The sequence below is a fragment of the Eupeodes corollae genome, chromosome 2 (assembly GCF_945859685.1).
Source record: "Eupeodes corollae chromosome 2, idEupCoro1.1, whole genome shotgun sequence".
Taxonomy (NCBI): domain Eukaryota; kingdom Metazoa; phylum Arthropoda; class Insecta; order Diptera; family Syrphidae; genus Eupeodes; species Eupeodes corollae.
Window position 1 is genome coordinate 137,487,493 of NC_079148.1, and position 13,401 is coordinate 137,500,893.

General features: G+C 33.8%; 2 protein-coding genes across 9 annotated transcripts in view; one reads left to right on the plus strand and one right to left on the minus strand.

The window, feature by feature from the left end:
- Positions 1–480: 480 nt before the first annotated feature.
- Positions 481–4,850, plus strand: LOC129947765 (E3 ubiquitin-protein ligase RFWD3). Of its 3 annotated transcripts, XM_056058446.1 has the most exons (9): positions 481–784; positions 847–1,130; positions 1,187–3,234; positions 3,297–3,404; positions 3,469–3,656; positions 3,720–3,868; positions 3,936–4,059; positions 4,221–4,241; positions 4,712–4,850. In XM_056058446.1, the coding sequence occupies exons 2-3, from the start codon at positions 851–853 to the stop codon at positions 2,788–2,790; spliced, it is 1,884 nt and encodes a 627-aa protein (XP_055914421.1). In that variant the 5' UTR covers positions 481–784; positions 847–850; the 3' UTR covers positions 2,791–3,234; positions 3,297–3,404; positions 3,469–3,656; positions 3,720–3,868; positions 3,936–4,059; positions 4,221–4,241; positions 4,712–4,850. The 3 variants fall into 3 exon arrangements, with proteins under 3 accessions (XP_055914421.1, XP_055914420.1, XP_055914422.1); XM_056058445.1 differs by having other exon boundaries at positions 1,187–3,404; XM_056058447.1 differs by having other exon boundaries at positions 1,187–3,404; positions 3,745–3,868.
- Positions 4,851–8,984: 4,134 nt separating this feature from the next.
- LOC129944184 (E3 ubiquitin-protein ligase Nedd-4) overlaps positions 8,985–13,401 on the minus strand; it is a 62,317-nt gene continuing 57,900 nt past the window's right edge. For 3 of the 6 annotated variants that reach the window (XM_056053427.1, XM_056053428.1, XM_056053426.1), the window contains exons 11-19: positions 12,296–12,397; positions 11,895–12,138; positions 11,704–11,828; positions 11,473–11,614; positions 11,247–11,403; positions 11,136–11,188; positions 10,828–11,068; positions 10,364–10,762; positions 8,985–10,298 (exon numbers count right to left, since the gene is read on the minus strand). In XM_056053427.1, coding sequence (XP_055909402.1) covers positions 10,196–10,298; positions 10,364–10,762; positions 10,828–11,068; positions 11,136–11,188; positions 11,247–11,403; positions 11,473–11,614; positions 11,704–11,828; positions 11,895–12,138; positions 12,296–12,397 — 1,566 coding nt within the window. In that variant the 3' untranslated portion in view covers positions 8,985–10,195. The remainder of the gene's footprint in view (positions 10,299–10,363; positions 10,763–10,827; positions 11,069–11,135; positions 11,189–11,246; positions 11,404–11,472; positions 11,615–11,703; positions 11,829–11,894; positions 12,139–12,295; positions 12,398–13,401) is intronic. The other 3 variants (XM_056053431.1, XM_056053430.1, XM_056053429.1) reach the window with 1 other exon arrangement.

The following is a 13,401-nucleotide window of genomic DNA, read 5'->3' on the forward strand; positions in this document are numbered from 1 at the left end:
TTCTTTATAGCGGTCATTAAAAAATTTCGTAACTTTGAACATTTTTTCTGATAAAAATATGGAATTTTTTTTTAAATCACAAGCAAGAGAACAAAGTAAAAAACCAATTCCGATCTTGATATTTATTTCAATGATAGCTATAAGTGATTTAACCTCTGCTTGCCCTTTTGTAGGTTCGGCGGAAAAAAGTTATTTTATTTTCAAACGCCATCTCTTGTTTATTTGCTGCAAGAATCTTTCTTGTCAAAAAACTTACGACATTTATTAATATAAATATTAATAAAATGGACAATATATAAATATAAAGTTTTTTCATAATTCCGTTGAACCTACGAAAGCGCTAGTAGCATTAAGAAATAGATTTATTTTTATTATTTGTTGTCTGTTTTATAAATACTTTACTGTAGTCTTCTTGACATAAGAGAAACTTCAACAGTTTTTCTTTTTTCATTTGTCTTTAGTTTATTTTCCCTTCAATCATAAAACATAAACGTCAAACATAAAACAAAACATTCGCGGAGCGCAATGGTCTTATCTTAAATAAGAAATTTTAAACTTTATAAATATTTGTTACTCTTCTATTAAAAGATAAAAATAGTAATTTAAATTTTTTGACAGAGAAATTCTAGGTCAGAGATTCCAACTTCTAAATCATACCTAAACATTCGTGGTTTTTATAAAAAATGCAATAAAACTTAGCAACATCAAATGCTTTTTGAGGGACTATTTGATTTCACCATAAACTGCTAATAGTTTTGAAGGCAAATCGGAGATAAAAGATAAGGTAAGATATAAAACAAAATACCCAAAAGAACTAGAATCATAATCCTTAAATGCTACTTTTAGCCAAATGCAGAGTCCCGAGTTATTGAATGAAAACGACAGTGAAGATGATGATAATGAACCACTTATTCATAGAGTTCCTCGCTCAGGCGACCTCAACGATGATGTTGAAATAGTCGATGTAAGTTTAGAGATTGTAGATCAACCACCTGGTGAACCAGTTGCAATTGTTGTAATTGATCCTCATGAGATTGAACCAGTGCCAGCAGATGTACCAATCATACCTCCTGCCATTCCTGAGATTGAACCAGTGCCAGCAGTTCCACAAATACTACCTCCTGCTGAACGTAAGTTAACTCGAGTCAAACTGGTTTATGTTCCTAAGTTTCATCCAAATTTCTAGAACCAAATGCTGTTAACATGCCACCACCGCCGCCAACGGCAAATGAGAGTCCGCCAACTCCATCCCCAGCAAAGAAGAGAAAACGAACTTCACTTGGATCGACGCCAAAGCTGAAGAATCTCGACGACCTCGATGATAACGAAGACGATGGCCTTACCTGTCCCATCTGCCTAGACAGCTGGGAAATGTCAGGCGAGCATAGACTTGTCTCCCTCAAATGTGGCCATCTCTTCGGCGATTCGTGCATTCGTCGTTGGCTTCTCGAATCTGGTCGCAATGGCCTGAAATGCTGTCCGCAATGCAAGACGCGTGCTGTCAATAGAGACATTCGATGTTTGTATGCACGCCGGATACGTGCCTTAGATCGCAGCGAAGAGCATCGTTTGCGAGAACAGCTAGATCAGGAAAAAGCCAAAGTTAGTCAATCCCAAACCGAACTGGCCACACTGAAAATGAGTTACACCATGATTCTGCAGGAAGTCCAGAAGCTTGCAGGAGACAATGAACGTTTGAAGAACAGCCTTCGTCAGGGAGGAGCTGCTGTCAGTTCGAACGTAGGCTCCCAAGAGACTGCTACTTGGTTACGTTCCTACAAATTGTTCATGGAGAAGAACATTGAAATATCTAAAGATCCAGGCTGCCGTGTTATGATTTATTCACAAAATTTCCAAACCATGCTTGTCTCGCAGAAATCCTCGCAAAATCTTTTTCCCGGCTATGGCTTGCGCTTTATCGATACGCCACATTTTCGTCCGACAACATTTCTCCACACATCAGCAAAGACTGTCCGGGATATTTCCTTCAGCTCTGATCAGAGACTACTAGTTGTTGCTTCCATGGAATCTAAGGTGAAAATATTTGACACCACCTCGAGAACGCCAGTGTCAGTTTTCAGTCCCACCGACAAGCCATTATGGGCATGTTCCTTCGACATCGGTCAGCGGGAGAACACCATGTATTTGGGTGCCCAGCATGGAAGTACATATTCATATGATATAAGATTTCCTGAGACTATTGTTGAGGAATTCAAAACCGAGGGTGACCTAAGTCCAGTCATAAATATAGCTCCCGTCTCAGCCACAAATCACTTCCCGCATGGAGGTTTCTTAGTTTGTAAGCTGCAATCACTGTGGTTCTATGAATACACAGATGCAGGGCAAGAAGTTCGATCGACCAAAATCGGAGTCGAGGGTCCTTTCATATCGATGTCATATGAACCGAGTAGTGAGAATCTGTTGGTTTTTGCCAGGGCCAGCACTCGGTATCCACAATCGCGATACATCATTGGCAAGCTGGAGAAAATCGATGATCTGGCCGTGTTCAATGTTAAAGTTTCGTTCTTTGGTTCCAAAGCTACCCCAGTGATGACTCGCTGCACTCAGATTGCTGTCGAAAATAATACTCTCGTAGCTGGTTACATTCAAGATGCCAAGCTTCTGTCTCTGTTCGATATGAAACGGGAGCAGCGACTACAGTCAATGCCTGTTCAAGAGGTTGTGTACGATACTTGTCCTGTATACGTGTCCAATAATACATTCTTGGGAGCATTAACGGAGACCAAGTGTCGCATTTACAAAGTCATAACCATGGACAATGGGCGATAACAATGGTTTTTAGTTGGAATGTCTACTTACTTTGATTTTGTTTTTCTTTTAAATAAATGAACTGTTAGATTTTGACTTTAGCTCTAGCTTACTATTTGCATTTATATTTTGATAAAAAAAATTAAAATGGTTCTTTAATGAAACTATAAAATCTATGTTTTTCTTTTCACCTAAAAGACACCTTATAAGAAATTCTGATCCACTTCAAAAGGCGTTTTGAAGCAACAAACCATTATTACTTCAATCGCAGAATAAAACAACAACGCAGGATTTTAATGTTTGCCTGGAGCTCTTATAAGCGGTCTGGCAGTTTTCAGACAAAAAAAATAAAAACAAATCACTTCTCATAGTAAAAAAAAAGAAAGTGTTTTCACTTTTTGAACTTCAAAAAAATTGTCATTGTCATTTAAAAAGAATAAAGATTTTTAACAATAAAATGGGCTGGTCAGAAAAAAAGACCTCGAGCATGTTAATATTTTTATTAATACTTATTGTTGCCTTTGCAGTTAGTGCAATTTTATTGATTCTTCATAATTTCCGCAATAAGGAAATAAATAGTCAATTTTTGAAGTCCTTCACATATCTTGTAGCAACAACGTTTGGAACTGGACTAGGTACGTACAAGTTTGGCGTGTTTTTTGTTTATTTAATAATTTGTATGCTTTATTGCCTTTAAAGGTTGCATTTGGTTCAGAATATGCAGATCTAAGAGTACTTTTTTCCATGTCCTGATTCATGCAATAACCTTTATGTGCATGTTGATTGCATATAAAGATGTGATTCACCTAATTTTTGATGGTGAAATTGCTGAATGCTATAACTGGTATCCAATTAGTATGCTTTCTATTAGCATCTATGCAGCACAGGTAAGTTATACATTAGAGTTATTGTAAATATGATATACATGATTATAATTAAACTATTTGCAGTTTATTTTGTCCTTTCATTTCGTAGTTTTTCGTTCTGGACAAAACCCTCGGGAAGAGGCTTTTAACTCAGGATTGCATGCGTTTATTGGAGCGATTACACTTTTCGCTTGTATAACAGATGGAATTTTAGTGTGCCATAAGATTGCAAAGTATTTTTTATAATTATGTATATCTTTTTTGTATACTTAAAGGCAAAGGTTTTTTTTTTTTAATTAGACAAGAAAATTTAGAGAATGAAGGAACTTTTGCGTTGGCTGCTATTTGCATGTTCTTGTTTGCAATGAGTGTTTGGTACGTTATTTTGAATCCTTACTTTGATTGGAGGAGATTTAGCACCATGGTAAGAAATACGTTAAATTAATATCATTCTTTTACTAACTAACGCTTCCGTATTTTTTAATGTGTTGGTTTTTTTAAATTTAAGTAATTATTTTAAATAATATATTTTTTTAAATATTTTTTTTTGGTAAATAATAAAATCTTGTTTTCATTTAATTTTAGCAAAGAAATCAGAACACAGAGGTAAATAACAAGCAATTAAATATAAAACAATTAATCAATTTCTTACGAATCTTTTTTCCATTTTCGAAAGTTGCGATACTAAATTATGATAAAAAAAAATTGATGGGCATTTATTCACGTATAGGACTTTAAGTTTCAAAACTTGTTTGGATCTCATTTATATGTTAAATTTAATCTTATAAAAAAAATAATGAAATTACGAAATTCTAAAGGAAAATTTGTTTCCAATATCCTCAAATACAGGGTTAAATTTATTTATTCTTAAAATCTAAAGTTATTCACTTTATCATGAATAAAATTTGCCTCGATTTTTTTTTTTTAATTTTCGAAAATAATGTTAATAAAATTGAATTTCCTTAGTGAAATTTAATTTTCAATAGCCTTCAATAACTACACTTTAATTTTTTATTTAACGTTGTTTTTTTTTTTCCAAAACTTTCGAAATAACATACTTTTAATTTTTAAAATAGATAAACTTCACTGAAAATGAAAAAAGAACATATAATTCAAATTGTTTTAGAGGCAACTGATTGAGCTGAAGTTTATTTTGGGAATCGAAGCGGGATTATCTTAACTTAATTTAAATAAAATTATTTATTTTCATTGAAATTTGTGTTTAATAATGAAGTACCCACTTAAAATTATAATCTAAAGGAAGCTTGAACATCTGAATTTCAATCGTGTTCCATTTTTGTATACTTATTGAAAAAATAATAAATAACACGGTTTTCTTTTTATTTAATTTGACTTTTTTTTCAAAAATGAAGCCACCTATTCTGAAAACTTAATTTTCGTAAAACAACTCATTTCAAACCATCGGCAGCTCTTTACCTTATTTTACAAATCACGAAATGATAACGTTGAAAATTTGTGGAAGGCAGGAATTATGGATTTTATGTTATTTATGGACTCTGAGCAGTAAAATAAGCAAGCTAGCTTGAATTAATACGATGGGATGGGCCGGGCAAAAAGAGGATGAAAAACTGTGATATTTACTATCAAGCTAAATTCTGCACCATTAGCCTGATATGCGCGCACGCCCCCACAGAAGAAAAAGACGACAACACCAAAGATATGTTCTTCGAACTCCTAGACAAAACATATGAACAGTGTCCTAGCTATGCTAAGCTAGGAGGGGAAGACATATTTGGTGGAATAATCGGGAAGAACAGCCTGCACGACAACAGTTCATACAACAGATTCAGGCTTATAGATTTTGCTGCGGGGCGAAACGTCATGGTAGCCAGTACGCGTTTTCCACACCTCAACATCCACGAAGGAACTTGAACTTCTCCAGATCAATCTACCTTCAACCAGATTGACCATATTGTGATCGACGCCAGACATGCTTCCAGCATCATGGATGTACGAACTTTCCGAGGAGCTAACATCGACTCGGACCACTACCTCGTTGTAGCCAAGTTAGCACTTCGGATTTCCAGAAACAAGGCAAAACAGGGAGGTGCTGGGAAAAGGTACAACGTCGAACGGGTTACAAGTAACCTCTCTCGAAGTTCTCTGCCGCCAACACAATGTATCGAAAACCAGTGGCAACATTGCCAAGATGCAATCAGAGAAGCCACCTCTGATGTGCTGGGTTTCAAACAGCCACCAACAAGGAACCCCTGGTTTGATGAGGAATGCCGGCAGGCAAATGCAGTCAAACAACAGTCACGCAAAGTGGCACTGCATACAGGAACGAGAGCTGCTCCTGAGCTTTATGAACAGAAGAGGCGAGAGGAACGCCGACTTCTCAGAAGGAAAAAGAGAGGGCATGAGAAGCCTGCGGTCGAAGATGTTGAGAGGTTTAAAAGCAGGAATAAAGTTCGAAAGTTTTATGAACAGGTGGAACGAAATTCACAGGTACATAAACCTAGAACCGAAGGCTGCAAAGACGAAAGTGGAAACATCATAGTGGAACCGCAGTCAATGCTGAGGATATGGAAGGACCACTTCTGCAGACTGTACAACGGCGACGACGAACCAAATTCCGCTGTCAGGCAGGATGATCCATTCAACATAGACGACGAAAGCCAACAATCCCGTCCTCCCGTTTGTTATATCTAAGCTGAAGTCTAATAAAGCCGCTGGAGCAGATGGCTTGAATGCCAAGCTCTTTAAAGCAGCTGGAGATAAGTTGGTTAGGAGCATGCACCAACTTATCTGTAAGATATGTTCGGAAGAAAGCATGCCCAATGAATGGAACCTCAGTATTGTTTGCCCGATCCTGAAAAAAGGAGACCCTCTAAATTGCACCAACTATAGAGGAATCAGTCTACTTAACATCGCCTATAAAATCTTCTCTGCCGTAAAATGTGAACGTCTAAAGCTCATCGTCAACAACCTGATAGGTCCTTATCAGTGTGGTTTTAGACCAGGAAAGTCCACAAAACCCAAGAACACCAAATCGACACCCACCATCTTTTCATCGATTTCAAGGCCGCATATGACATCATATACAGGGACGAGCTGTATAGAGCCATGACAAGTTTTGGCATCCCTGCCAAACTCGTCCGTTTGTGCAGGATGGCCATGGAGAATTCACGCTGCTCCATAGAGATTGGAAACAACTTAACAGAACCTTTCGATGTCAAAAAAGGTTTTATAGACAAAGTGATGCGCTGCATTCCAATTTTTTTAACATCGTGCTTGAAAAAATAGTGCAGAGCTCACACGTCAACACTAGAGGCACTATCTTTCAAAAGTCTGTCCAATTACTAGCATATGCTGATGACATTGACATAATCGGAATAACTCATCGTGATGTCAATGGGGCTTTTGTGAGTATTGAGGCAGAGCCGGTAAAAATGGGTTTAACGGTTTATGAGGGCAAAACAAAGTACATGCTGTCGTCAAGAAAGGACATACAACACCGAAGTCTTGGTCAAAACGTCACAATCGACCAACGTAACTTTAAGGTAGTCAAGGACTTCGTCTACCTAGGCTCCGCTGTAAACGCAGAAAACAACACCAACGGAGCTGATATCAAACGCTGAATAACTCTTGCTAAACGCTGTTTCTTTGGACTAAGAAAGCAATTGAGTGGTAAAGTCCTCTCTCGAGGAACCAAAGTGTTGCTATATAAGACCCTTAACATCCCCGTCCTGCTATACGGTGCAGAAGCATGGACTTTGACAAAAGCGGACGAAAGCACCTTGGGTCGCTTCGAGAGAAAAGTTCATCGTGTGATCTACGGTCCCGTATGCATCGAATGAGAGTGGAGGAGAAGATGGAACGACGAGCTGTACGGGCTGTACAGCGACGTAGACTTAGCCAGATGGGTAAAAGTCCAACGACAAAGATGGCTGGGTCACGTAGAGCGCATGGAAACCAATGATCCGGCCCGGAAAGACTTCGAATCCACACACAGGGCAGCGCAGTAGAGGAAGATCGCGGATCAGGTGGCGCGCACAGGTGGAAGGTGACCTCACCCTACTTGGAGCGCGAAACTGGAGACATCTAGCTAGGGACCGAGCTAGATGGAGAAGTTTGTTGGGTGAGGACCTAGTTCAAGTAAGTGTAAAAGTGCTGATTTCGTGTGTTGAACTTTTGCCTTGATTCTTAGAACTAGGTTAATAGAACGCTGAAAGTTGGCCGCGGCAGAGGCGCATTTTGGTCGTCCCGCCAGACCGCGTTTTGTTTTAACAGGCCTTAAATCAACGTTGCACATTTTATGATCTGCAACTCAGTTTAAAGGTTTAATTTTGATATTTAAACAGTATTTCTCATCATAAATCTATGGATGTTTATAGATTTTTGATTTCTAGATTCGGGTTTTCGAGGATTTTATGGTTAATCTTTTTACTTTAAATTATGATTTGAAAAAAAAACTAGCGAATATAAACAATATATGTTTAAAATAGGTCATAATAGGTCTAAATTAACAATTAATTAACAATTAGTCTTAACAGAGCTAATATTCACCAAAGTGACATTATGTAGGTAATGTGACTTTGGAGACTTTCATGGAATTTTTCAACCAACAGTCAGCAGAAAAGTTTAAGGATTTCAAAAAAATTGGGGCTCTCGTTTGGTTAAAATGAAATTGTGCTAGAATTGAGTAGATTATACCTTTAACCAGCTTCTAACTAAACAGAGCTGCCAAATTCTGAATAAATAGGAGCTGTGTTTTACCTGGCTATTAAATTTAGACTCTAGTTCAATTAGACTTGGGTTTAAGATATGACTATGAATTTGGCCCTATATGTTTAAAATAGGTGATAATAGGCGACACTTAAAACATACAAACATTAGGATTTTTAACGTTCGAAATAAGACATCTTAAAATTGAAATGAACATGATCCACAAAAGAGGTAAAAATAATCTTGTGATAGTGCGTAGCCTATGCGTAGGAACGCATGTGTACACAAATACCCAAAGATAGCATATAAATAGTTGTAAGTAGGGTAAAAACAATTGAGATGAAATAAACATTCACAAGTATTGAGACGAGTTTTGTATTTCTTTCCAAAATTATTTTCAAAATAAATTAAAAAAATAATTGCATTTGTTTAGTATTTTGTATTTATTTAGAATTTATACTTTACTTTGAATTTTGTTTTATACTTCATTTAAATTTATTTAAAATATTTCGTTTTTGTTTTAATTTTTAAAATTTGCCATTGTTTTTTTTTTTTTTTTTTTTATTTTGTAGATATAAAAATATAATCGTAACTTTTCGTTTGATTTGGTAAAGAGTTTTGTTATAATTATTATTTTTTTTTTAAAAGAGTTATACATAATTAAAAGTTTTATTTATTTATTTTGTTTCCTAATCTTTAACTTGTATTATTTATTTAACAATTTCAAAAATAGCTAATTTTCATAATAGATAATAGAGTGTTTATTTTTTCTATGTATCTCACATTGATTTTTATATAATGTATAAGGACACGTATATAGTAACAAAATTTTCCAAGCAGACAAAAATATAGAACTTTGTTTTTTTTTGTTGATGTTGTTTTTTTTTTTTATTATTATAACGAAGCTTAACAGTTTTTTTTTTTTCTTTAAATTTTTAGTTCAATATAATATTTATTTATATAATATATATGTTTACTTATAGTAAAGAAAAAAAATAATATTATAAATATATGTATTTGAAAAGATAAAATAAAAATAAATAATTAATTTTAGTTGTAGTGAACTAGAGTTTTCTTTCATTAAAACGCACACGTGATTTGATATATAAGTTTTTTGTTTTGTTTATATTAATATATTGTTTGTTTTGTGTAAGAAACCTATAATATGTAATAGAAATTTAGTTTTGTTGTTTTTTTTATTTAATTTTAAATAAATATATACAAATTTATTGGGCCTGGATGTAGAGCTTTTACGTTATATATTTTCTAAATACCTTAACAAATAGTTGAATTATTTTATCTAATTTATTATTAATATTTGCAATTGTTTGCTTTTAAAATAAATATAAAAACATATAGAAATGTTTGTATAAAGATGTTTTTTTTTTTAGTTTTAGTACATCACTAAAAATGCGTGCATATTTTCAAAATAACCATGAAAGGATAGGATAGTAGCTAGCTAAGGATCCAAATGTCTATTTTTTTTTTAAATTTTCAAAAACACGCTCACAATTTTCAGTGATGTATCTTCTATGTTTGTTTTTTTAAAGGTTATAGGTTATTTTTTGGAATAGAAAAATACATGTTGTGTTGTATTAAAAATCTTTACACTGGCTAAATGAAAGAGACTAAAAAAATGATCAGTCTCTTTTGCTTTGCTATTGGTAGTCAATGTGGAATGTTTTCTTTTTATTTATAGTGTCAAAAAAGCACCGTTTTTGGGGGAATTAATTTCGCAGCTAAAAATCATACATTTTAATTTGGGTTTTCCGAAATTTTGTTTTCAAGTATGAAAAATTCATAAGAAAAAGTGCTTCTTAGGATAAGTACAATATTTTATCGACTTTTGTAAAAAAATAAATAAAGATAATTTAATCGACTCCAGCGAAACCTTGACTGCCTTCGATTGCCTTAATTAGTTTATCCTTGAGTTGTAAATAACCTTCGTATGGTGGTAAATCCAAACGATTAAAACTGAAAATAATAGAACAAAGTCAGCCTTCATGTTTATTCACAAACAATACAATTTTCTAACATACCATGTATGAGCTCTTGGATAATTATTAGGTGTTCCCCATTTTTCAATTGTAAACATTTGTGGTCCATTCGAGCCGTAAAGCTCTTTGAATCCATTCATTGGAACTCTGGACGTACCAGTTACAAATTGCAGTAAACGGGAACGCATTTCATTGGAAAACGAGAGCACAGCTCTCCAGAACCATTGAATGATAATGTGATTCATATGATAGTCACCCTTGTAGAGAGTGTTGTCGCGCCAGTCTTTAACATCAATGTTTTGTATTCCACACATTAGAAGCTCCAGTTCATGTTCGTCGAAAATTTTCAATAAATTAAGTGGTATAATAGAACCAAAGCCATCCAAGAATGCCGTCATTTGTTCTTTGACTCGCGATACAAAACGCCATTCGATTACTAATCTGTAAAAATCAAAACAAAACCATAAGCTCATTATTTTTTATTTTGGAAAATAAGTAGAACTTACTTAATATATTCATCTTTGTTGTCATTCGTAACATCGATATTGGCACCATTTGTTTTCAATTCTCTTTGACTTGTATGACCAAATGTTTCCTCATCCACACAGAACGTTAGTTCTAATTCGCTTGGATCGTTTTCTTTGATCCAAAGTAATGAATTATAATATTCCGTATCCACCGATTCCATATCCTTTAGATCAATTGGCTTTTGAAGCATCATTTTATAGAAAGGTCGAATGAAAAAGGCTTAAAAAAGAAATCAAAATATTTGTAACGAACAAATTCTTTAGACAAAAAATAAAGAATATTTTACCGTCTAAAAGTTTTCCATGGTAAACTGCCATTCCAGCAATTCTTCCAATGAATCTGTTAAAATTTCAATTTATAAGTTAAATAGTTTAAAACATTTTATTTTGTTAATTACTTGAAATAATTTAAATGTTCTTCATTGCAAAGGCCACTAAATGGATTAATTTGTAATGTGTAATTATCCATAGCTGAGTACTCAAACAGTCCATAATAAGGATTGAACATTTCTTTGGATAATAAATAGAACCATTCTCTGGCAAGGCCACCATAATCTGAAAATTAAAATGGAATTTGTTAATTAGTGTTTAGTCTAAGACCTTGAGTATCTGCAATAAATTTACCTAATCCAGTCTCTCCTTCAAATTCTACCCATAACTTAGTCTTAAGTAAATCGGTTTTATTAACAGAATTAATAATTCGATATGAATCTTCTAATATCGAAGTACGTCTAATGCGAATTTCGAATTTGTTTGGTACATTTGTCTGAAAAGAACAAAAATTTTTAACATATATCAAGGTTCATTCTGGGCTTTAAATCAAGTCTCCCATAGAGAAAAAATCTAATAACTTACTGGTTTTCTAATGTGACTTTTAAAGTATTCATATTTTTGTTTATAATCTCTAGAATATGGTACGGCTTGGCCAGCTATATTTGGATTAGACAGTCTTGGATCCTCCCATTGTGTTGTTCGCGTATCTTGAATAGTTTTAAAAAAAAGTTCAATTAAAATCACATTTTTATAAAGTTTATATAAATTATTACTATGATCTATGTAAAACACTCTGCCATCGGTATGAACACGTTCTTCCCAGCCTTCTGGCAGCGGTCCCAAATCATCTTCAACACGTCGTGTTTGATTTGGCATTGGACTAGCTCTGCCATTACGAGGATCAATCCATGTGGTTTTACGCGCCACATGATCGATAAAAAACGTTCGTCCATTAGGCGCAACTTGCATTGACCATTGTGGAGGCAGACTTTCTTCATCGTTATTCGTTGTTGTGGTCTAGAAAAAACCGACAAAAGACAATTAAAAAACGAATGCTATGACATTTTTTTTAACTTTTTTAGTATGTTTTAAAAAATGTCCTAAATTCTTGAATTAGGAAAAAAATAATTAAAAATAAAACTTGTAAGTAAGGAAATGTAAATAAAATCTTTACTTGGTCGCCTACTGCTGTGTTGTCTTCGACAGAATTTCGTCTCGTTGATGAAGCTGAGTTCTCGGATCGATTGCCACTGTCGGGTTGATCTGCATCCTCGGTCTTTATGTGGGTTTTGTGTATGATTTTTGAATTTTTGGTTGGGATAAAAGTTGTTTATTTTTGTAAACATAAGTGAGGAAAAAATAAAGAAAAAAAAAAACGAAAATAATTGAAAATAATATTTTTTTTTTTCGTTGGAATGTTAATTTATTATTAAAAATTATTTTTCTTTCAAATTAATAAAACGTTTTACACAAATTGTTAGCAAATAACATAAAATTCCAAGAGACACAACAAAACAAAAACATCAATGGTTCGTTAATGAGATGAACTGATTTTACACGTACTTACAAGGAATATACAACACGGAGTTAAAGCATTTTATAGCTATTTTACATAATGCAGCTTTGACTTTAATATAGCTTTATAGCTTCAAGAATTGATGCAAAGCATCCAAGATAGTTTGATATAAGCTATAAAAACTTAACTAAATTTTTAGATATTTTTGTTGGAATCAAACTCAAGTTATTAAGTTCAACATAAGAGCTTGAGTCACTTACATTATCAATGTATCACTTTATCAAAGTGATGTATAGATTAAACTTTAATATTAATGTTTCGTTCCAACAAAATTAACTTTTACTAACTTTCATAAAAGACTTAGAACTGACAAAAGAAAATTGCAAAAGCTTTGAAAATAAATAGTTACGTATGAACAAATGTGCTAAAGTATTTGGAACAAGATAAGGTGCACTATTTTTATTTGCTTTATGTAAAATTAGTGAAAAATGGTTATAATGTATTTCTAATACTAATTTACAATTATGAATGGACGTTTCATGAGAGTATACACAAAACGTTTAATATTTTGTTATAAGCTTCTATTTTTTGAGTCTAGAACCGATGAAAGCTTCCATCTGCACTGTTTAATTTTTAGAGCTAGATTATTGATAATCCAAATTCTTAGTTTAGATCTTTAGTGATTCATCTTAGCCAAGTTATCAATAATCAATATTGACGTTGGAAAATGCTTGTTGTTGCGTCAAAATTGAAAGAGACTCAAC